General features: G+C 40.4%; 1 protein-coding gene across 1 annotated transcript in view; it reads left to right on the top strand.

Annotated features, from left to right (window-relative positions):
* The window catches only part of PLCB4 (phospholipase C beta 4), a 208855-nt gene extending 185474 nt beyond the window's left edge, over positions 1-23381 (top strand). The window contains exons 32-38 of the mRNA XM_077812056.1: positions 2443-2518; positions 8414-8589; positions 11569-11670; positions 17151-17208; positions 17833-17919; positions 19934-19970; positions 23263-23381. Of these exons, the coding sequence (XP_077668182.1) occupies positions 2443-2518; positions 8414-8589; positions 11569-11670; positions 17151-17208; positions 17833-17919; positions 19934-19970; positions 23263-23351 (625 nt within the window). The 3' untranslated portion in view covers positions 23352-23381. The remainder of the gene's footprint in view (positions 1-2442; positions 2519-8413; positions 8590-11568; positions 11671-17150; positions 17209-17832; positions 17920-19933; positions 19971-23262) is intronic.
* The last annotated feature ends 1333 nt before the right edge of the window (positions 23382-24714 follow it).

Here is a 24714-nt window from a genome sequence, read left to right as displayed (position 1 = left end):
TACAAATGCCATACATGCTCATAAATCTCTCAGAGACTCGGGGGAGATTGTGCGCTCGTGTTCCAACTCTGAAATGTGGTTGAGGGGGACACAAGGACAGTCCTGGATTAACAGGGATGTCTAGGATTCAAACTGTAGGACGTGTGTGTGTGTGTGTGTGTGCGTGTGTAAAGTTGCGGCTTGGGGTGGGATAGTTGCCAAGGAATTTGTTCACATTTAGGACTGTGTAACCTAAAGCTTACATACATTTTGACAGTACAGAAGTGGGTGATTGTGTTCAGCCATTTTAACATTCCCTCACCGCAGACTGAATGCTACTTTTAAAAAAAGGAATAAATAATTGGCACTGACTATTGGGATTCTGGAAATTTTACTGATCAGTGGGTCTTTGAATAAATATGTTTGATCCTCCTGAGTGGAGTGATCTTCATAAAGCATAAGAAGCATTAAACTATATTGTGGCTAGATCCTGAACACATTTACACCAGTGTAAAACAAAAGTAACTTCACTGCAGTCAATGACATTTCAGATTTAGTCTGATGTAACTGGCCCTATAACTCTATAGGACTTTCCAGAGTATCAAACTTATGGCAGAAATCTATGCAAAACCTTCCTTGCTGTGACAAGCAAATCAGTGATTAATCCTCACGGTGGCCCATAGGAAACACAAGGCACATCACGCTCCTTGTATTTCCATACCAGACTTCTCTGGGAACATTTGAGGATAAAGCTTTCTGCTCATTTCCATAAGTTAGCAGCACTCTGATATTAAAATAGTCTTTAAAACTGGCATATTTTTTTATCAAGCTTCATTTCCAGGACTGTGATTAATTTAATTTTACTTCAGCCAAGCTCTAAACAATTTAATTGGGGCAAATCTTCAGATAGTACAAATCAGTGTCGTTCCACTCGACGACGATGGAATGATGGTGATTTACACCAACTAAGGATTTGATGAGAAATGTTTTTTTAAAGGGGCTGCACAAAAAGTGAAATAAAAATATATTCCAGTCAAAGACAGATTTGTTCTAAAACCAAAACAAAAAGGCCAGGAAGTTTGGTGTGTGGATTTGCATGTTGTTCTAAGAACCTTTCGCTGCAAGAAAGGGCATGACAGGTCAGGGTTTGAAGGATGGATTGAGAATTTACTGACTCTTGTAAGACTTTAATTGAAAGCTTTCTTGTTGCTGTAATGGAACTTTTGATCCTACATTGTATGCTGCCACCTCTCCCAGCACAAAGTCCAAGTAAGGCCTGGTCTACAGTGCGGGGGGAGATCGATCTAAGTTATGCAACTTCAGCTATGTGAATAACATAGCTGAAGTCAACATACTTAGACCTACTCACTGCGGTGTCTTCACCACGGTGAGTCAACTGCTGCCACTCCCCCGTCAACTCTGCCTGCGCCTCTCACGGTGGTGGAGTACCGGAGTCGACGGGAGAGCGCTTGGGGGTCGATTTATTGCGTCTGGACTAGACACGATAAATCGACCCCCGCTGAATCGATCGCTGCCCGCCGATCCAACGGGTAGTATAGACATACCCTGAGATTTGTGAAGGGAACCGTTGTGGGAGGGTGGTATTTCATCACTCTTCTACCCACCGCGCAGGCAAGTTATTGGGTGGCAGCATAACCCCTCTGTAGCTATTCTTCCAGCCTGTGATGCCCCTACAATACCAGAAGACCCTTGCCACCCACACAGAGCCCTATTAACTTTAGCTCGGTTCCACATGGGTGCCACGGTCCTGCTATATGCATTCTGTTGCAGGATCAGGTCTGTGTGAGGATTGGTGCTGTTGGATCCATACAAAGTTCAGCTCCAAAAACCTGAATGTACTGGCATGGGGTCTGTGCCAGCCACGCCACATTGGCCAGTTTGGGCTGTGCAGATCCTCTTTCATGGCACACGGGTATGAAGACCAATCCTTGCGGTCATTTCAGCTTTGCTGCAGCGGGGCACTCGTTGTAGGTAGCTGTACTTGACAATAAACCTTTTTCTGTTAAAGATGCAGAAATCACAATGGAAACTAGCAATCAAGATACATTTTTCATGCCTCAAACCAAAAGGTAGCAAAATTGGCTTTAAAACAAGCAAAACAAAACAAAAATCATACCTAGGCAGTGAATCTGTTTGCAGGTTTTCAGGCTGAAGTTTAATTTTATTGGCTAAAAAAGAAACCAGCACATAAATGGACTTGCTGACATATCCTTAGTAATTGAATAATTGTGGGTCCCCTCTAGAAATAACAGGTGAAGTGTGTTTGAATTGCATGATCAGTAAACCGATAATATTTGTAAAGTGTGGATAAATTGCTAGCAGAAATAATTTCATTCCAATACACTACAGTACTTCATCATTGACTAACTATACATTAGTATGAGCTGACTGGATGGGAAGATATTTAACTTGTGGCACACATTTGCCATTTTGCTTTTTTAGAGGAAGTAATTGTCTTGAAATGAAGAAAGAAACTGAAATTAAAATTCAGGCTTTAACATCCGATCACAAATCTAAGGTAAGAAAACATGCCAGTGTTAACACATGCAACATTTGAGATCTTTGAGACCCAAATGGTAGTTTATTTTTATGAAAGCATGCGAATAATTTTCAGCAATAATGACATGCAGAAAAGAATGGGCATTACTCAGTGTCTAAAAGCTTTTGGTTTTTTATTCAAAAAGAGCAAAATCCATTTCCTGATTTTAACAATTTTTGAGGAGCGTATCATGCTCCTAGTTTTGTTTCCATGTGAAACAAAAATATTTGGTCATTTTGTAGTCGTTTCAGCTATGCAGAGAACAGAGGAAAATGTGCTATATGAAAATTGGAAGTGAATTTTGCCACCAAAAATATGTAGGTAAATGGAATTAGCTGCTTGTTAGTTTTACATCAGTGTCACCTTGTCCAACACCCTGCCAGACATTTGACTCTCCCTGTGCCCTCACTGTCTCTCTCTCCTGGAACCATCCCATTTGCATCAGATGTATTACTTGGTTACTTCGTACTTCTCCTAAGGTGAATCCATTGCTTTCTCCAAGATGCCTGTCCCCAAATAACAGCACCCAAGATCCAGTCCCAGTTGTTTTTAAATCAGTTGTTCTCAAGCTATGGTCATGGACCATTTTGAAGAGTTGCATGGAGCTGCTCCCTTGCAGAGGTAAAACATTGTCAGTCTCCAGGCTAGATGCGGTGCAATATAGATCTTAGCTAGTATTTCCAGAGACTTCCTGACTAATTAATTTTTTAAACTAATCCTCATTCTGCACTTTGTTGCATCCTGTACTACTTTGTCAAAGATTTCTCTGGTGCCATTTGAACTGCTTTCAGGTTTGTGGTTGATGTCAAAGTTAGAGGAATAGCAAATACCCTCTACGATAGAACCAGCTGCAAAATGACCCAGGGAGATTAGAGCAGAGGCGATTGAAAACACCAGGGGATTTTTACCTAATACATATAAAGTCTTACACACAGGGAGAGGCATCAAACACCACAGATACCGCACGGGAGAGGTAACCACGCCACTGTATTAAGCAGACTAAGACAAGCTCACTTTCGTCTTGTCAATTCTAATATCACGCATTCATGTAGCCAGAACATGTAGATCCTAGTTTTCTCTCCTTCTGCAGCCTGACTGTCACTCTGTTGGTGAAAAAAGGGTATTACCCTATGCATAAAGGATTTTCCCGGACACATGCGGCTAGTGGAAGAGTGCTATGTGCTCTCCATCACCTTATTTCCCTAGGCGGACAGAGGCAGGTTGAAGATGAGGGGCAAACTGGCAGCCAGAGGAAGCATGACGAGAGTGTACTGTGTTCAAGTTCCATAGGGTCGATATAGTAGCCCATAGGAAGCTGTAGGAAACCACTCGGGGTTGCTCTAAATTGTATCCAGCAGAGCCCAGCATCTGGGAGATGCAGAGGCAGCTTAAACTCTGCCCCTCCTCCTCCTTTCTGGTTGCACCTCTGAGCGCCACAGCTCAAAATCAAGGGCCATAGTTTGCTGTTGCTGCAGGGAAGTTGTGAGGTTGGTCTAGGGAAAGGAGAGCATGTATCAGAAAATAGCAATCTTAACAACGTGGCCACAATAGGAAATGTCAGAACCACTGTCTGAAATAAAAACTGGTTGTATTGGCAGATTGAGAAAAGCACAAAGGAAAAGCTAGTCATAAAAATCAGTGGGGCTAACAACTCTAGAGAGAGCATTGCAAGCTGGGCAGTAAGCTTAAATACAAAGCAAAGTGTAAAATCTTAAAGCTTTACAGAATAGAAGAGTCTTTGATGTGACCTTAGCTGCCCAGACTGGTTCTAATATAAATGGACATTGAAGTGTTCACTAACCTTCTACTTCCAATGAGTCTGAATGTTTTTTTTTCCTTCCCACAAACTGATTTGGATATTAGGATATGTCCTTTTAAAATGCCCACTTCCAAACAGATCCTGTCAAATGCATAATCCAATCCGTCCCCACACAGATGGATGGCTTGCTTTCTTCTCCATGTCTGGCTTTAGGTTGGGATTTTTAAAGGACCCTAAGGGAGCTTGAGCTCCTTTGAAACTTCCACCCTTTGTGGCTTTACTGATCCCACAGAACACCTTTGATGCTGGCTTTCACTTGTACCCCACCTGGGTGGTTTGCTCCAGACCAAATGGAAATGTAGATTTCTTCTACTCCCAAAAGAGTACAGCTATGCAGATAAAAATTACATTGGGAAATCCTGAGAGATGCCAAGTTTATACAATTCCTATTGAATTCAATGGGCGTTGCAGATACTCAGCAGCTGTTCAGAAACCTCTCACCATTTGATCCATTGATTTTAAGATCAAGTGAGTTCATTTGATTAGTGAGCTCCTAGGATTAATCCAGCATGTATCAGATGTGCATCATCCCTGTATCACAACATGTGAAAATGAAATTAAATACTACGCAGCTATGCCCATTACCAGTGGTAATGGTCTACAGAGACTTGCTCCTCTATGTCGTGGATACAAATCCAGGCCGAGTTTAACATGAAATACTCATTTTGAATACACAAATGCATACGTTACACACATCTACCTTTGTAGATGCAAGATACATTCCTGTGTTGGAAAACTAGGTTCCTAATATCCAGCAAGAAAAGGAGGCAAGGGAAAGAAGAAAAAAATATTTCACTGTTACTGAAAGTTCTGTATGAAGATTTGAGTCTCTCTAGACATACATGGAAGTAAATGAAAGGCAGGATTTCAGCTCTTCTCACATTCACTTCTGTTTGACAGATTTCTCTTAATCCCAGGATATATTTTGCTTTACTTGAAATCTACCATGCAGCTTTGCAGGATATTCAGTTAAAGATATGATTTCAGAGCGGCTTGTTTTACCAGGAGCAGTACCTCTCTTTTAGGCTGCAGGCTTATTTTGAGGTCTAGGAAATTAATGTTTTGCATCCTCTGTAGCGCATCTCTCTCCATGAGCATGTTGTGAGTTTTAAGATTTTTATCTTTGTCTCCTCGGATCAAGCACTTGAATAATAATCTTGCTTAGCTCTCTAAGCTCTGTTGTTGGTTTCTTCATTGGTATTAGAATGTCTGTTCAGTCTATAGGATTTCCTCCTTTGTGTTCCTCTGTAATATATGTTGCCACTTTTCAGAAACAATTATCAGGTCATCTCTTCCCTTGAGAGCCTAGAATTCTTTGCTTTTCTGTGCTTATTTGGCTCTCTAGAGGCTCTTTGTCACTAAGTCAAACAGTACTTGCTTTCCCCAGGATTTCCAGTGTTTGCATTAATCATTTAGTTTTTCAAGATATTTCTAAGATGGACACCTTGAGCCTGATTCTTATTTACACTAAGGCCATTTTACACCGCTCTGACCATGTAACAGGGAACCTAAATATGGGAGTAAATTATATTTACATCCTGTCTAATGTCTGTTTGTGCTGCTAAAGCAATGTAATGTGCATTTAGTGTAAATGACTCATGCCCCTTATATGGAGATTGTGCGTTCAAGGCCCAGGCCTGTCCTGGGTAGCATGTGGGGGAATCACACTGCAACATGAAGGAGAAATTCTGGCCAACCCTGCCATGGTTCTCTCCAGGATTGTACCAGCTTTTGAAATGGTGCAGCACCCAGTGGCTCGACCCACTTGGAAAGGCTATTACAATGGGAGCCGCCTTTATGAAATAATATGGATGGCACCTGTGCAAGAATGCAAAGCGGTGGGGTCTCCGGAAGCCTCATTATACTGTCCCCCCTACTAACCTGTATCGTCTTAGAGTGCTGATCTTTTAAAAAACAAAACAAAATAAAACAATGCTTTCTAACATTATGACCATAGATGTCTTCTGAGAATATGCACCTGCTTCTGATGTGGTTTCACTCACTTGTAATTCTTCCTTGGTCATTGGGCCCCTAGATAGCTTAGGCATTATTGAGTCTTCATCTACAAAGATGGGGCTGATCCCATCTTGTACATTGAGATAAACATAAAGGGTAGAATTTTTCAAAGATGTCGGTGTTGGCCTAACTCCACTCCCATTGAAGTCAACGGTAAAACTCCCATTGGTTGCCATGTGAGCAGCTTTAGGCCAACACTGAGCCCTTTGGAAAATTCCATCCAAAAAGCATGAATGTTTTCTGGTTATTTCCATGTGTATGTTCAGCTCCCTCCCTAACACCCAGTGTGTTCGGGTTCGGAGGTCAGTATTACTATGGGAGCCTGTCAATAAAGGCTTTCTTCCCCTGGGCTGTTTCCCATAAGGTTCACTCCTCTGCATCTAGGTCCCAACTTAGTAAGATACCTGAGCACAATCATAACGTTAACCTTGTGAATAGTCCCATTGAAGTCAGTGGGGCTACCCCCATGCTTAAAGTTACGCTCATGCTTAAGTACCTTGTTGAATGGGAGGCCTTGCTGTATTAGTCTGGTCAAACTTCTGCCTCCAAAGGCTTGTTTTCCTGCCAGTTGGAAAAAGCCAAACTCTGTGCAGCTCTTTGCCTGCATTTTCTGCACTAAACCATATACATTTTCTTGTGGGAAGTATATTTAATTATAATTAAATGTGAGACTAGCTTTTATGTAGATAAGATACCAGCCTAGCTTGGAAAAGGCAGCAAGCTCTTTATTATCAATGCAGAATCCCATTCTTAACACACAACGTGTTCTTTGTTTGCTTGTACCTTTGGCAGAGAGTCTAGGCACTGGTTGCCTTTAGAGGTGCTCTGCTCCCTTGAATTTCTCTCTCACTTTTGTTGTTTCGCTGTCAGTGCACTGGACGAGCCTGTTTAGTTGTATGCATCTGACTGTGGGTCAGATGCCTAAAATACGTTTGAGAGGAAGTGCGTCTAGGGGGTACATGCTCCTGAGGGGCTTGGCATCAGTCTCACTTGGGAGTTCTGTGATGGCAATTTTGATTTGAAGAATCAGGATTAGCTTCCATATAAGAACGCCCAAAGGCTATTAGTTTCCATAGTAGCACTTTATAAAAAGGCCTACCTGAAAATAGATGATTTTTTGGTGAGACTTTGTGCGCATTTATGGAAAAGTAGGATAGCTTGTCAAAATAGCATAACTAATTACGAAGGGATAATAAGGTATATCTTTCTATTAGTTACTTTTCTGAATCATTGGAGTACAATATACTATTATAATAACAACTCTGATGGTTTAAACTTCTTCACATTGTCTCTTGGGAACTTTCCAAAACTTTAATCTTATTATTCTTGTGAGTCTTGAGAGCTGAGCAAGAAAAGAATACTTGTCAGATTCCCTGCTGACTTAATGAGCATAAGACACAGCTATATAGTCTAGCTGCAGATTCAGGATGTATTAAATATAGGATTTCTCTGAAAAACTGACTGTGTGAATAAAGTTTCAGAGTAACAGCCGTGTTAGTCTGTATTCGCAAAAATAAAAGGAGTACTTGTGGCACCTTAGAGACTAACCAATTTATTTGAGCATAAGCTTTCTTTGTGTGGGTAAGATTTTCTCCACAAAATTGGAGCCTGTGTTTAAGCCCTTAGAGAAATTCATCCCACTAGATATTCTCCATTTCTGATTTTTTTTATTTTATATTTTTGAGGCAGCCAAGAATGCTTAGCAGTTGTATAATGAAGCATACGTTTCAGGAGGTTTAAAAAGAATTGTAGTACAATTGAGGGCATTAATTCAGTCATTTTACACAGGGCAGCTGGGTAACAGAGAGCCCTAGTAGTGAGGGTGCATTTTATCTGGTGTTTATAATACACTGTAGTTTCCTTAGTGGCTTCATGTCACTGTGGAGCAGTTTGCTTTATATAATTTAGTTCTTGCAATTTAGTTGTGTTTTGTAAGATTTTTGTAATTATCTTGAAATGATCTCCACTGCATTAATGGCTGCCCTTATATTATAACTGTGAGAAATACTGACAAACTAGTCATTGTTCTTTCTCTACAGGTAAAAGAAATTGTAGCGCAGCACACTAAAGAGTGGTCAGAGATGATCAACACCCACAGTGCCGAAGAGCAAGAAATCCGTGATTTACATCTGAGCCAGCAATGTGAGCTCCTGAAAACCCTGCTGGTTAATGCTCATGAGCAACAAACCCAACAGCTAAAGTTTTCTCATGACAGGTGAGCAGATCAGTGTCATCATTCAGCACCCTGAGAACCTGTGCACTGGTGACGGGATTATCAGGATAGAGCATCATAATAGTCAAATAAGTTATCAAAGGAAGAACTGAGGGATAATGGAGCAGATCCTCAGCTGGTGTAAATCGCCACAGCTCCATTTACGCTAAGGAACTTGAATTTAAAGAGCCTGAACCAGAGAGATGCTGAGCATTTGCAACTACCTTTTGAAGCTGATAGGAGCTGTGGGTGTGAAAACTTTAGTTACCTTTTTTTTTTCTGTGTAACTACCTCACAGTTGCACATTGTTTTAATAAAATATCAGGTTGTAATCTCCAGTACAAAGAAAATGCTGCATGCCAGCACTCTTGATTGCTTTTATATTTAACTGCACTGTCCCCTTTAAATTAAATGCAAATAATAGTATGGCCTATCTCTAATATAGCACTTTTCATCAGTAGGTCTCAAAGGACTTTACTAAGGGAGGTAAGTATCATAATCCCCAGTGTTATACATGCAAAGAATAGAAGTGGAGGAATTATCTCATTGCACAGTCTATGATGTGAGGAAGTCCACAAGCATAGGAATTTACTTAATACATATTTTTAAAAGACCGTCCTCAGCACTGGTCTGGTAGGAAGTCCAAAAAGCATAAACGACTTCACATCAAAAGAAGCTAACTGAGGTTATTTTCTATTTTAACAAAACTCCTGAATGAACTAATGTAGTACCTTACCATAAAACAGATTCCATGCTGAGACCTGCATGCTTTCCATCCAACAGAGGAAATTGTCTCAGTGAAAGGTTTTAATATGCTCATCTTTATGTTACTCTCCAAATTAGCTCATTAATTCAAGCTGTCTAGAAATATGTTTATTTTATAATTAGATACTTTTTGAAGTATTATGAAATACATTAAAAATAATTATTTTACAGATCCTAGTTCTGGGACCAAGCCGGGGAAGAGTCATTCCCTAGTACAAGTTAGGACAGCCTTTGGGGTATTCTGTTATGCAGTTGCAACAGCCCACAAAGGCACCACAGCCAGTTTGCTATCCACAGTCTTGCTTTCTGATCCATTTTGTAACCAGTATACTCCTTCTAATCTATTCTGCTAAATTACAGTTTCTTTCCTGGAGGAATAGTTATTCTAATCTCTTTTGAAATGTTTTTCTTTTCTTTTCTATACCTACTTCCCTTGTTCTCTTCTCTACATTGGGCTAAAGCTATCAGTGTGGAGAGATATCTCTACCAGGAAAACGTGTCACCTAGGCTATATACAAATTTACTTTCTTCATCCTTTCCTCACAGTTCGTAGCTTTAGATTTAGAATTTTCACATCTCCATAGTATTTTAATGGTTCTGTATTATCTTTGGAAATCAGTTCTTAGTACTGAATTGCTTATTTAAAATCAATTTCATTTGTACCATACAGTTCTAAGTGCTGGTCTGATTTTTCAGAGGTGCCGAGCACAACACATTGATTTCTGTGCATGGGTAAACTTTAAATAATGTTCTGTGCCATCCAAGTTAGGGATCTTTTTGGTTGTATTTGTTGCTGTCTCTGTGTTCGCCACTTACCCAGGGATTTTTATCCAACCCGTTTGTATAAAGATTGGGGATTTTTCTGCCTTAGACAAATGTAAAACACTGTTAGATCTGTGCATGTCCACAAACCAGAATGCTTTTGAATGTGAAATGTTGAATTGTTGATCATAATGCCCAAAAGGGGCTTCATGCTTCATCACCTGTAGAATGTATAAAATACATGAAGTATATGTAACCTCCAGGAATCAGCTGAGCAAGACACATGGAAAATAAAGGATCATCTTGAGAATAGAAAGGGCAGTTGACAGCATGCTATTCTTTCAGCCTCTCTATCTATTAACTAGAGTAATGAGACGTGCTGAATAGCTATCTAGACAGTGTACAGAGTGGTAGTAGAGAGATCGGTAATCTGAAATGATGCAGATATCTACTGGAGAGTCGAACGTTTTCCACTCATAGTGGAGAAAGCAATTACAGTTCATGCTTGGACTGACCGGATTCAAAGAAGAAAGCAGAAAACAAAAAATGCTTAAGAGTGCAATCAGAAGATTGCCATTGAACACTGGGGGGGGGGGCTATCCAGCTCCAGGATGTACGAGAACTCAGATGGCTCTCAGAAAGTCCAGCTGCCTTTGACTCTTTCCATTTCACTTTACTGAATTAGAGATACTGTGTATGGAGCACACAAGAAATTAGAAAATCTGGGAGTCAAACTGACATTTCTGACTAAAATGCATCCAAATGTGTTGGTAATGAGTCAGAGAGAGAAAAAGTATTTTTTAATTCAGGGAGAGATCAGCAGATGAGTGGAGCAGTATTCAGAAAGCACCAAATTGCATTAAGTAGGATAAAATACTGATAATATATGATAATTGACTTCAGTGGACTTTAATTGATTTTGTCATCTGTGCTGTTTGTGTTGCAATTGTTTTTCTCTAATTCATCAACCTATACCAAACGCTAGTTGAAGTTACAACACCAAATCATAAAAATAAGACGGATATGCCAGAACTAGCAAATGTTAATATTATTCGTACTCTGCTCATATATTCTGTGCACAGAGTTTTTGTAAATTTATTGTGTAGTTTTAAAAGGCAAGTCACATTTCTTAAATTACTGATAATAGCTCTTACTCAGTCAAAAGTTCTAAACTAGAGACAGTACTGTATTTTTGTAGCCTGTTTAATTCAAAGTGCAAAATGCTTAAAACCATTCCTTCAAATTGTTTTCTCTGTACCCTCCTGAGATTTGTAAGTGCTGTTCAAACATACAGTCCAGTAGGAAGAAGACATTCTTTATATAGTCTGTTCTTTGTACTTCTTTAATACTTCACAGACAACTTTAGCCATTATATAGAAAGGTATCAATAAGCTACCTTAACAACCATTAACTATCACATTTCAGTTTATAATGATTTTGTTTGTATTTCCCTAGGGAAAGCAAGGAAATGCGTGCCAACCAGGCTAAAATTTCTATGGAAAACAGCAAAGCCATAAGCCAGGATAAATCTATCAAAAATAAGGCTGAAAGGGAGAGGTAAGTGTCAGATCCATCTATGAGAGGCAGAATAATTGATTGATCTGTGCACACATTGACTAAAGTATGCTTTGATGTGTGGGAAATGGCGTGTGTTTTAATTGTTATGCTGTATATATTTTCGATGGCTGTCTCTGGACAATTTTGTGTGTGTGTGGATCGTATCATTTAGGCCCCAATCTTGGAAACACTAACGAAGGAGTTGAACGTCACACCCATGAGGAGTGCCGCTGACTACAATGGAACTAATCACACAGATAAAGTTACACCTGTGTGAAAGTGTTTCTAGAATTAGGACCTTAGTTTTTATTCACTGATCCATTTTTCCCCTTTAAATGCTGTGCAATATCACTTGCAACAGTTACTTTTTAGTGTTGCTAAGATGCACTGAGAAGGCAACGCTGAGACTTGGGTCTAGTTTGGGGTTAGCCTTGGGTTCAGAGAAGCAGGCGAGATAGTGCCACTCGGGGAATGAGAAATGGCATCAGTGAAAAGGCATCCCATGGCCTTCATCTCTGCCCACTCCTGGCAGGGATGAGAGATGGAACAGGCATTCCAGAGGGAGCAGAAGGGAAGTTATGGGGAAGGAAGGGGATAGGTGTGAGATTAGTAAGGGGCAAAGTCAGGTTTTTTTTTTTGGGGGGGGGGGGATGCCAAAGAAAGATGTGAGGGGTAGAGGAGCTGGGGCTGTTTTCTGACGACAGCGTAGTATCCTTCGTGTATTGATCCTCCAACCTTGGACCACAGCTTCTTCATTCACCTGGTGCTGACTGGTCTTAGAAACCTGACCAATATTCCCTGTTCGCGGGGCTCCAAGCCCCACTAGACCAGATCACATCTGAAGCTAGAAAGCCAGTCAGCGTGTCTTCACTGCAGATCTGGGAAAGCCATCCCTAGTTTTGATGTCTGAGCTCCAGACTTGGGAAACTAGAGGCACAGATTTCAGTGACAGCTTCTTGCATTTTCCCCAGGTTTTGGGCTGCAGTTTTGCAGCTCTTTAAAATTCCATTTTAATTTAAGGTGTTCTGAATACACAGGTAGAAGCAATGTTCATATGATGATTTCCCATGACCCTTCAAAGTTTCCATATGGTTTTGGGCTTGCTAAATAGTTGAACATTTTCACCTTCGATTGCCTGCCCTACATTGGGCTATTTTGATCCTAGGGCTTGAACTTGTTCCTTCTGAATGAACAAACAATGGAGTTTTACAGATTTCTAGTACAGACTGAAGACAGCAGTTGCCAGAGCCCTTGGTAATCATGTTCCAGGTTTATGAAAACCTTCTGCTAATGACATAAAATTACTTAAGCTGGGTTTATATATAAAAATAGGCTGAAGACACTGCTCTTTTTCACATTTTTTCAATTAGTCTAATTCAACTCTTTCAACTATTTTGTGTCAGCTCATTAGAATTCTTGCCATGAAAGGCACTTTACAAATGTGTATTATATTTCTTTTTATTTATATGATAACTATTGTGACAGGGTCGGGCCAGATGGCTATAGGAGAGTAGAAGGCAGATATATTAGCCCCAGGCTAAGTAGGTCCCTTTTCCCTGGGTAAGGTAACAGGGAAGGTTCCACAACAATCAGGAACCTTCTGGAGACAATTAAGACAGGCTGATTAGAACACCTGCAGCCAATCAAGAAGCTGCTAGAATCAATTAAGGAAGGCTAATCAGGGCACCTGAGCTTTAAAAAGTTCACTTCAGTTTGTGGTGTGCGTGGGAGGAGCTGTGAGCAAGAGGCACTAGGAGCTGAGAGTGAGAACGTGGACTGTTGGAGGACTGAGGTGTACAAGCTTTATCAGATACCAGGAGGAAGGTCCTATGGTGAGGATAAAGAAGGTGTTGGGAGGAGGCCATGGGGAAGTAGCCCAGGGAGTTGAAGCTGTCTCACAGCTGTTCCAGGAGGCACTCTAGACAGCTGCATTCCACAGGGCCCTGGGCTGGAACCCGGAGTAGAGGGTGGGCCCGGGTTCCCCCCAAATCCTCCCAACTCCTGGTCAGACACAGGAGGAGTCGACCTGGACTGTGGGTTCAGAAAAACGGCCAAGCTGAGGGCTGCTGTGAAGCTCCAAGGCGAGCAAATCTGCCAATAAACACAAGACCCACCACGGTAGAGCAGGAATTTTGTCACACTATAAAATATGGAAAATAGATCCTGTCAAACTAACTTTATCTTTTTCTGATGAGATTACAAGTCTGGTTGACAAAGTAATAGTGTTGACATAATAGGCTTCTGTAAAGCATTTGACTTGGTACTGCATGACATTTTGATTAAAAAAAACTAGAACAATATAAAGTGTTACATGGCACACATTAAATGGATTAAAAATTGGCTAAATGGTAGGTCTCAAAATGCAACTATAAACAGGGAATCCTCATTGAGTGGGTCTGTTTCCAGTGGAGTCCCGCAGGGATCGGTTCTTGGCCCTACGTTATTTAACATCTTTATCAATGACCTAGAAGAAAACAAAACATCATCACTAATAAAGTTTGCAAATGACAAAAAATTGGGGGAGTGGTAAATAAGGAAGAAGACACATCAATGACTCAGACTGGGCGCAAGCAAACAATATATGTTTTAATATGGCTAAATGTTGTTGCCTGATTTAAGGGGATGAATGTTATTGTTTAGATAATACGGGCTATAGGCTCGCCAATTAATCGGATCAGATGATAAGATTCTTGTCCCGGAATCAGGCTGCACAGAGTTTTGCAAGGACCCTTGGGATTTATGACAAGGACTTTCATGCTGAGAGCAAAAATACAGCCTTAAAGACTTGTATTGAGATAAATGGAATAGTAATCAAATGGAAAAATAATCAGAATGAACAAGGAATTAATATTGTTCTGGAGTCACATGTGGTATTATTTACTATAAAGCTTCCTAGATTAACACACTTACACCCTTCCTTGATAACCTGATGGTAAGAGACAAAGAACCAGCCTTGCCTCTGGCATGCCAAAAGACTCTGATAGTCCAGGTTCCTCAGTTCTCAAGTGGAAGATGAAGAATTTAAGAGAAGCAAGAGCGCTAGAAAGCAATAGAAAGACCCAAGAGAAACTAACTTAAAACCTGACCAAAACTGACTAACTGAACATGGTGGTATGTCCCTCTTATGTGCCCACCCTCCATGTCCAAATTTAATTTCCTCACCCACATAATGTCAGGGTATGCTTACTCTATAGCCTGGCATATTCATACATATTTATGACCATTAGCTCATTCTCACATCTGTTATTTCTGGCCTGAACCGGTTTGGTGGTGGTTATTTCCATGTTCTGTGTGGTGTACCTGTTAAGTTTATAAATTTAGGTTTATAGAGGGCAATCAGTCGGCCACTTACCTATGCCAAAGGTCACAAACATGTATGCTAACTTGCCTCAGCTCATCATCACTTCTCTATGTTAAAGGGCACAAACATAATCAGGATAACTTGCTTTAGCTCATCATACAGGATCTGGCGTGTAGGTTCCTTGTGTTACTGCCAAAATACTCAAGTACAAATCTATTATAATAAAATAAACCAATAAGGAAGGATATAATAAAGCAAACAAGCAGGCTAGCCCTATGGGCTACAATGCAAACATATACATCTGGGAACAAAGAATGTAGGCCATGCTTACAGGATAGGGGAACTCTATCCTGGGAAGCAGTAACCCTGAAAAATATTTAGGGAGCACGATTAAGGCTCCGCATCTGTCACGGAGGTCATGGATTCTGTGACTTTCCACCCTCCGTGACTTCTGCAGCTATCAGTGTGGCTGACCCCAGGGCTGCCCAAGCAGGTGGCTCCAGGGCCAGCTGTTCACATGGCCCCGTGGATAGCCGCACTGGCCACTGCTGGAGCAGCTCTGCAGCCAGCCACACCGGCCTGAGTAGCAGCCCTGGGAGCAGCCAGAGCACCCACTGCTCAGCGGCCCCCAGCAGCTGGTGTCGCTGGCCCAGACCCACCCACCCCCCCCACTGAGCAGCAGCCTCTCAGTCCCATCCACCCTGAGCAGTGGCCCCCTGGGGTGCCTCTCCCCCCCTCGAGTAGTGGCCCCCAGGGAAACCCCCCAGCAGCAGCCCCTTTTCCCCCCAAGATTTAGTCAGGGGTATTTATAGTGCAAGTCATGGACAGATCCCGGGATGTGAATTTTTGTTTATTGCCCATGACCTGTCCATGATTTTTACTAAAAATATCCATGATCAAATTGTAGCCTTAATCATGATGACTGATTAGTCATAATGACTGAACATGAGCTCCCAGTGCTATGCTGTGGCCAGAAGAGCTAATGTAATCCTGGGATACGTAGACATGGGAATCTCAAACCGCAGTAGAGAGGTTATTTTACCTCTATATTTGGCAGTGGTACGACCACTGCTGGAATAGTGTGTCCAGTTCTGCTGCCCACCATTCCAGAAGGATGTTGATAAATTGCAGAGGGTTCAGAAAAGAGCCATGAGAATGATTAAAGGATTAGAAAACCTGCCCTATAGTGATAGACTCAGGGAGCTCAATCTATTTAGCTTAATAAAGAGAAGGTTCAGGGATGAGTTCCTTATAGTGGGATCTACATGGGCAACAAACGTTTAATCATAGGCTCCTCAGTCTAGCAGAGAAAGGCATAACACAATGGCTAGAAGTTGAAGCTAGACAAATTCAGACTGGAAGTGCAGCATACATTTTTAACAGTGAGAGTGATTAATCACTGGAACTATTTCCCAAGGGTTGTGGTACATTCTCCATCACTCAGAATATTTAAATCAAGATGGGATTTTTTTCTTAACTATCTGCTCTAGGAATTATTTTGGGGAAGTTCTATGGCCTGTGCTATACAGGAAGTCAGACTAGATGAAGACAGTGGTACCTTCTGGCCTTGGAATCTATGAATGGCACCGTGTCAAGCACTCGTTAAAATATCTTTTTATTCTTGATAATCAGTATGATTTTAATAATTGTTAAACACTGTTAGGAGATGGTAAATATAAACTATTGCAAATGGATTAATAAAACAAACTCCTCAATTAAATGGATGACTCCAGACTGAGGATCAAGGCAAACTTAGTTTGCAACAATCTTGATCAGTTTCTTCAAACCCTCTTAGTCACAGCATCCAAGATAGCCAGAAATATTAAATATAATGTAAAGACTTAAAGCCGGAGTAGGGCCTTGCTTTGTAATTAGTCCCACTGACCTCAGTGGAGCTTAGGGTGACCAGATGTCCCAATTTTATAGGGACAGTCCCGATATTTAGGGCTTTTTTTTTAATATGAGCTCCTATTCCCCACCCCACCCACATCCTGATTTCTCACACTTGCTATCTGGTCACCCTAGTGGAGCTACTCACAGTCTATGGTAGTGCAAAAGGGTGGCAAAATAAGCCCCTACATTATTTATCTCCTTATCATTGACTCAGATTTGTGGTTCTGGCTCTTGGACTTTTTAATAAGAAGTCCTCAAGCACAATATCCTTTTTTTATTTATTTAGGCGAGTAAGAGAACTAAACAGCAGCAACACTAAAAAGTTTCTGGAAGAGAGAAAAAGGGTAAGTATAATTTTGATAAGAAATCAAATGTATGTGATTTGTTGGCAGGAACCTCACCTCTTGAGTAATGTACACCCAGCTTCTGCGCAGCATTTTGAAAATGTACCTTTCAGTTACTGTAGCTCAGTGACAGCACTGATTTCTACTAACTTGAGAAACTAGAGACTCGGTCATTCTCAAACTGAATTTCAAGGTCTCTCTTCACCAGCAACCTGACCCAGGGTCTACTCCTGAACTTCTAAATTTTGATTGAAATCTGTGGGAATTTTATCTGAATTCACCTTTCCATTTATCTGAATTGAGAATTGGCTCATAAAATGGATTTTTGTTACTGGTTTCTATCACATACAAGTCAAAATCCTAAGCAGAGTTTAAAATCAATTTAAGTAACATATGCAAAGTACGTATAACTCATTAGTATGACGTTTGAATTAAAATAGCTTTCTGTTGTATATCTTTTAGATCGGCTAAACAGTAAACTGTCCAGAGTGGGGACCATGCCTCCTTCTAATGTTTTGTATTGCACTGTGAACACCAGCCAATAAATAATATTCTTTGGAAATTATTTATCCATAAAAAAAAATTGTGATATACGTCACCTGTATTCTCTTCTCTTATTTGTAGCTAGCAATGAAGCAGTCGAAGGAAATGGATCAGCTGAGAAAAATTCAGCTTGAGCATCTAGAAGTCTTGGAGAAGCAGAATGAGCAGGTATTTTATTTAAAGGGGTTACAAGAAACGTGAGTTACTAAATTAAAGGCGAGAAAGAGAGTACAGTTCCATTTGTAGGGTACATCTACACAGTAGCTGGGAGATGGGATTCCCAGCTTGGGCAGTTGTACATCCACTAGCTCTGCTCAAACTAGCACCTGTGGTTGAAGCAGCTTGGGCTAGCCACTGGCATGTGTACACAGGAGGTTCGGTAGAATTGTACTTGAGCAGGTAGCCTGAGCTGTGCCTGGTGCTGCCACAGCCATACTGCAATTTTAGATGCTTGCTTGAGCAGCAGGGCTAGGGCGTGTGTGTGCGCCCACACTGGGAATTGCACCTCCCAGCTGCTGTGCAGACCTACCCCTAGTTCTGCTGAGTGTGAGTCACCGCTGAAATTGGCTCCAAAGAAGCTTTTATTTGTACCCGCTCAGCTTTTTGGGAGTTGAAAAGGTAGGCTTGGAAGGACTTCAAAAAGTATGGAGTTCTGACTTGGTTCAGATAACCATCTAAACCTTGGCTGCTTGTCCAAAGCTCATCCTCCAACCTGTTCAAACCTCATGAGACTGGAAGGTTAGGCAGGAAGGCTCCCAGAATTCCAGTACATTCATGGTCAGCCCTGTCTGGAAATACCTCAAAAAAAACTTTTTTCTTCGTGTTTTGGGACTTCTGTTTCCAGTCCTGGATGGAAAATAGGGGTGAAAAAAAATGCTCAAAATATCTCAAAACCGCAAAAGCTTTTGGTGTGGGTCCTGTTCTAAAAATTGGTGACAGTTCCAGGGTTTTATCAGAACCAGTTTGCCCTTCGCTGGTTAAAATACCATTTTACTTTCTGCTGGTGAAAAGAAGAAAATTTTCTTGAAAACTGGCGGTCATCTTTAAAAAAAAAAAAAAAAAAATCAAATTTTATTCCTGGTGGAAAACTCTTTTCCTGAGTGGTTCCCCCTGCTGAAAGGAGGAGCCAGCAGAGCAATAATTATCATACAAGCTCAATTGCCAGGTGGGCCTCAGTGAAGTAGGAACTCAGGGGTGGACTATGCAAGCACAAACCCAGTAAGGTGAGAGAGAACTGAAGGATGGATGTAGTGGCTGTCACCCTTCCAGGGTTATGAATTTATTTCCTACGTTTTTCACTAAATTTTCCAGAACGTGAACTCTGCTGATAAAGCACATGCACTGTGCTAGAATGACTTCAGGGAGGTATAATGTCCACCCTAGTTGCCACCTCCACCATCTAGCACAAAATGGTCTGAATCCAGCAATGTCCATCATGTACACACATCCAATCAAAGTGCACAGTGTGAATACATGAGAAAAAAATATGTAATTGTGCTACACTGACTGCAGCATTGCTGCAACCTGATTGGTTCAGACAATTCCCTTGCAGTGTAAATTGTACTAGTTGGTAAAATAATTAAGGGCCTGATCCAAAGCCTACTTAAGTCAGCGAGAGTCTTTGGATCCAGCTCAATATAAAGACAAGGGACAAGAGTAGGGCTGGGCTTTTAACTTAAACTTTGTAATTCCTTACTTTTGAGTATTTGATTTGTCATTCTTAGAAAGTTCCCTCACTGCTAATTGTTCTGCATGGAATTTATCATGCCGTTATCATAAAAGGCTCTGAGATGGATTCCGGTGTCACGCTTGTTTCCCACTGATGTAACTCCATGACTTCAGTGGATTTACGTGTGAGGAGAATCAGGCCCAGGGCACTGACACCTGGCTAGTGGTCATATGTATTCCAGTTAACTGGATCAAAACTTCTCAAGGTCTTAAATATCCTTTTCATGTCATAATGGTGGAGATACCTTTCATAGCAGATGTACGGTGCAGACTTAAGACACCTATGGGTGGAAACACTCTCCGGCTTAACATATTAGGCACTCACATTTATTAGCCTTTTGTGTTATGTATTCTTTTCTTGCATTCATTCCTCAATCTAACTTCAGTTTTCATTCATTTTATTTGCTTCTTGTTGTATTACTCAATTTTGACATTATTATTTTTGTACAAACAGCTTTTGAAATCCTGTCATGCAGTGTCTCAAACACAAGGTAGGATTGATCTATAATAAGCAAGCTACTATTTCAATATGCTTTTCTTCTAAATTAAATCATTCTCATTGGAGCACTCTTTGTAAATGCAAGCACTGGGAAGTACTATTAACATAATGAACACACTGTTAATAATATTTATGCACACTAAATATTTAGAGTCTGACATAGTAACAGTATTTTATGCTTTAGCATCTCAGACCCACAGATACATTCTTATAATAACGAGGACAGGAAACTTAAAGAATGATTTGTATTGTTATATTATCAATAGTTAAAGAAAGACATGCTTGAAATTTTAAGAAGCATCTACTGATTAAGGATACTATTTTAGTGTTAACATATATATGACTAACTGCTAATGCTGATAGAGCAACAAAGCCAGATTTTCCACATATATTAGCATAAGAATAATAAAAGTAATGCCATACTAAAAATAGCTAGAAATATATTAGATAGCTAGAAATACTGTAGCTTTTTAGTGGCTAAAGAAAAGAGGCTTCCGGCTATTGTGAATCTGTTAATCACACTATTGTAGCTTTCCTGTTATAGCTTCCTAATAACCATCATTCATATTAACCCCTTCTCTCAACAGCAGTAAAATATTTGTGTTAGGTTTAAACATCCAGTTGTGGAATTTTGCCTGAATTTAGTGACCTGCTTAAATCTTCAGTCGATAATTTACTGGGATCCCATCCTCAAACCCAGTCTATCCACATCTACTGTAACTATACTGAGTTAGAGATAGATATTTACACAAAGAATTAATTTGGCTGGCAGCCAGCACTCTATTCTTGATGCACTCAGTCCTGTGAGGTACTGAGTGCCCTCAAATCCCATTGAAGATGAGGGCACACAGCGTCTTGCAGGATTGAACGCATAGGTCTCATTAACTAGGTGGATTCGTATTGACTCCAAGTACTTACTTCCTCCACAAAGCTCATCTATAATTATCCTGTTCATGTGTTCACTTCAGAATGCAGTGGCTGACCATCAGTTGATAAAAACAGGCCGCTTGGCCATATGGTGTAGGATTATTCTGAACTAAATTCACTTTACAGTTACGCCCTTCTGGCTAAACTAATCTGCAAAACAGTTACAGGGCTTTGCTCATGAGCTACAGGATGGTCCAGTGGTAAAACCACTGGCTTAAGACTTGAGAGCCTTGGGTTCAAGTCTCTGCTGTGCCCGAGACTTCCTGTGTGACCATGGGCAAGGACAAGTCACCTCTGGCCTGTCTACATGATCATTTGGTTTGTGGCAAGCTGGGGTGTGAAACTACCCTGCTGTGCTCGAATTGTCTGGGTGGACCCTGCTGAAACCTATTAACAATTCGTTAATGTGCTTTGATCTAGTCCTATTTGAAATGAACTAAAGTGCATCAGCAGGCTCCACATGGACACTTAGTCCATGGCAGGCTTGTGTGGGTAGATTCACACCACAGCTTTCTGTGAACTGTATGTTCATGTAGAAAAGCCCTTAGTCTCTCAGTGCATTAGTTCCCCCTCTGTAAAATGGGGATACCATTACTTCCCTCCTCACTGGGATGTTGGGAGGATGAAGATTGTGAGGCGCTCAGGTATTAGGGTATTGGAGACCACAATAACTTCAGTTACTGAGAAATAAATACAAGCTGTGTCAAAGAGTTTGCATTTTAGGTGGAATTTCATTCTCACTTGCAGAATTCACACACTGAGTGAACACAGCAAGTCAGTTCTAGTATTTCAGAAAAGGCTGTACACATGGATTTATTAATGTTATGTTTCCATATTTTCATTTAAAAATTATTTCTTCATTTATTTCAAACTTTAAAGTCATAGGAAGGTAAAGTGGGATTTAAATGCATTTATAATACAGTTGCCTTTGGTATTATCATAATTAGCTGAGTATACAAATGTGATGGTAAAATGCACAGAGCTAACTCTTCAGAAAGGGGTACATCTATAGCTCCTATACAAACCCACATTTACTTTGCAAAATAAGTGTGCATCTAAGTGACTTTTTTGGACCTTCATTTGCCCAGTTTTACATCTGGAAATACCTGTTTGCATGCACAGAATATGTAACTCCCTGAGTAGGAGCTTCTTTATTGATTTAGATAAAAAATGCCTATCCCATGTGGTAGGCACCTTTACAACTTATCAGAATACACAATTCACATAGTAAGGCAAATCCAGCGACCACTCCTCCCTGTATAGCAAAAGCAGAGTGGCCACTCACACTGAGGAAAAGATTGGCAGGTGGGAGACACAATGGTATTTTCAATCTTAAGACATCCCGTATCCCCAGAAGGCTGGCTGTAAAGATAGACTGGACAGCATATGCAGGTGATTTTGGAGCAGGATGGTAAGTGACTTCTGAAATTGAAGGCCCCTCGTGGAAAATGCACAGGTGTAGGTGCCTCCCCCCACACTGTGAACTGAGGGGTTTCTAACCCAAGCATCTCGAAACTCAACTTTTGGCAGTACCACATGATGACAGGGGGTAGCCTCTCAAGTCAGTAGGTCCCAAGCAATTTAGGGCATTAGAGGGTATGAATAACACCTTTAATTCTATTTACAAACCAAGAATGTGTATTGAAATATATTGCTTAATGAGTGGGCTACTACAATCTGTGCCAGCATCAGTTTCCAGGTGGATTCAAGGTGAAGCCCCATGTAGAGCACATTGCAGTAGCCTAATCTTGAGGCAACAAAAGCCTGGATGCCAGGAGCAAGGGGTACAGCCAAAATAAACAGCTAAAATCACTAAGCTAGATGAAGCCATCTTGGCCACCTTAAGGAAGATGTCAACAATCTCTGCCATCAGTAAGTCCAATAATCGTTCACACCAGTCATTGTCTTTCATTGGCCAGCAGAAAATGGGTCCAGATGACAGGTCGTAACCCTTAGTTTCCCAAGCAACACCAGTCCAAACTCAGCCAGGGCTGATATAGTGTGTCTCCAAGCCATTGTCCCATTTCCAGAGGCAGTTCAGTCAGAAACAGCATGATTTTCCTCCATACAATGTGAGGCTTTCAGATACATTTTATCATGTGTGTCTTTGAAAAGTGGCCCATAAATCCTAGGAATGTTGCCTTGTATTTTGTAACTTATAAGTACCAGCAGAAAAACAACAGCCATGTTTGAAAATATGCAGATTTTTTCTGAGAGGGGGAGAATGGTCACGTCCCTCCAGCGTTCATTACATATATTCCACTCAGATACTATTGTGCTGAAAATGTATTTGATTTTGAACACAAGCTTTAGTATGATACTCTATGATGAAACAACATGATTGTTTTGGGTTACAGGCAAAGGAGATGCAGCAGATGGTGAAGCTGGAAGCAGAGATGGACCGCAGGCCAGCAACAGTAGTCTAAAACTACAGCATGCAAACTGAAGCCAGGAAAGCCAGTATCCGTAAAATTCCAACCATCATTGCTGAGGAGGGAAAGTGGGCTTTTTTGCTCTTTTCCATTCTGTTTCAACCAACTATAGACACAGACCACCACATCTTAAGGTTTTGCATATTCCTTTTGAGTACTGAAATTCCCTTATTGAGCAAAACACTATTAAAAAGAGGCACATAACATCTTAAAGCCCAGTCCTGTACTCCCTGCTCAGGAAACCTTCCATTCATCTCAAGGGGTGTTTTTTCCTGTGTCAGGATTGTAGGCTCAGGGCCTTAAAATACAGCACCATGTTTCTTTTATTTTAACATAAGCTCAGATGGGAACACAATCATAATCAAAACAACATGCTATTTATCATTTTTATTCTCATGCTTGGTATGTAATTGGTTTAGCCCCAATCCTGCAAGATGCTGTGAGGTAGGAGGCACTCAGCAACTCCTGCCATCAAGCCTTTTACATGGATCTGCTACTAAATAATAATTTAAAAAATCATCCGCTTCATCTGACAGATGTCTCTTTTGGTGATTTTCTTCCTATTGCGCACACATTTTTGAGCTGCAGAGAATGCATATATTGGAAAGTACAAATATCTGTAAACTCATCAGCAGAATTAATACACTGGGATAACAGTGATTTTGCAAGATATTTCCACATTAAAATGTCTTCAACAAGTGCCATATCAACTTTATCATTCCTGAAAGAAACAGACATCCTGTAAAAGTTCTTGAAATGGTAAACATAGTAGAAATACATTGTTCTGTGCCAAAACTAATCAGTGCTCTAAGGTTAAAGGAATTATGTGTTAGGCACTTTAAGAAAAGTTTACATCATCCATTGCTTGTATAGAAATTGCATTTTGATCTTGTTGCTGCAGATCCCAGATATTATAGTTCATTGTATCTTAAAGATTGTTAAATGACTGTTGGCAAAAAGTTTGTAACTGTGAAAATGTAAAAAGTATTTATACACTTCAAATCACAATATTGTAGAAAATCACCTAAATGTTGCCACGTGACAAAATTAGTAAACTGAATTACTAGAAATATGTCTGCATGTGATACAATCACCAGTTATGACTTTAATGCCAACCGTATGACCACAGTCATTCTATTAGTCAATAAATACAGATTAAACGTATGTCACCAAATATTATTTGATTACTTCTGAAGACTTTTAGCATAACAAGACCAATATATATATATATATGTATATGAATTATGTGGGCATTCTTGATACTTCAAGTTCTAGTTAAAAGAAAAGTACATAACTAATTTAATTTTACACAAAAATATTTATGCAGATTTTCAGAATTTCATATCAGGAATAACCTTTTTATGTCTGTTAGATATG

The sequence above is a fragment of the Eretmochelys imbricata genome, chromosome 3 (genome assembly GCF_965152235.1).
Source record: "Eretmochelys imbricata isolate rEreImb1 chromosome 3, rEreImb1.hap1, whole genome shotgun sequence".
Lineage (NCBI taxonomy): Eukaryota > Metazoa > Chordata > Testudines > Cheloniidae > Eretmochelys > Eretmochelys imbricata.
The sequence above is the reverse complement of the archived record's forward strand: the minus strand, read 5'-3'. Positions and strand labels throughout refer to the sequence as shown.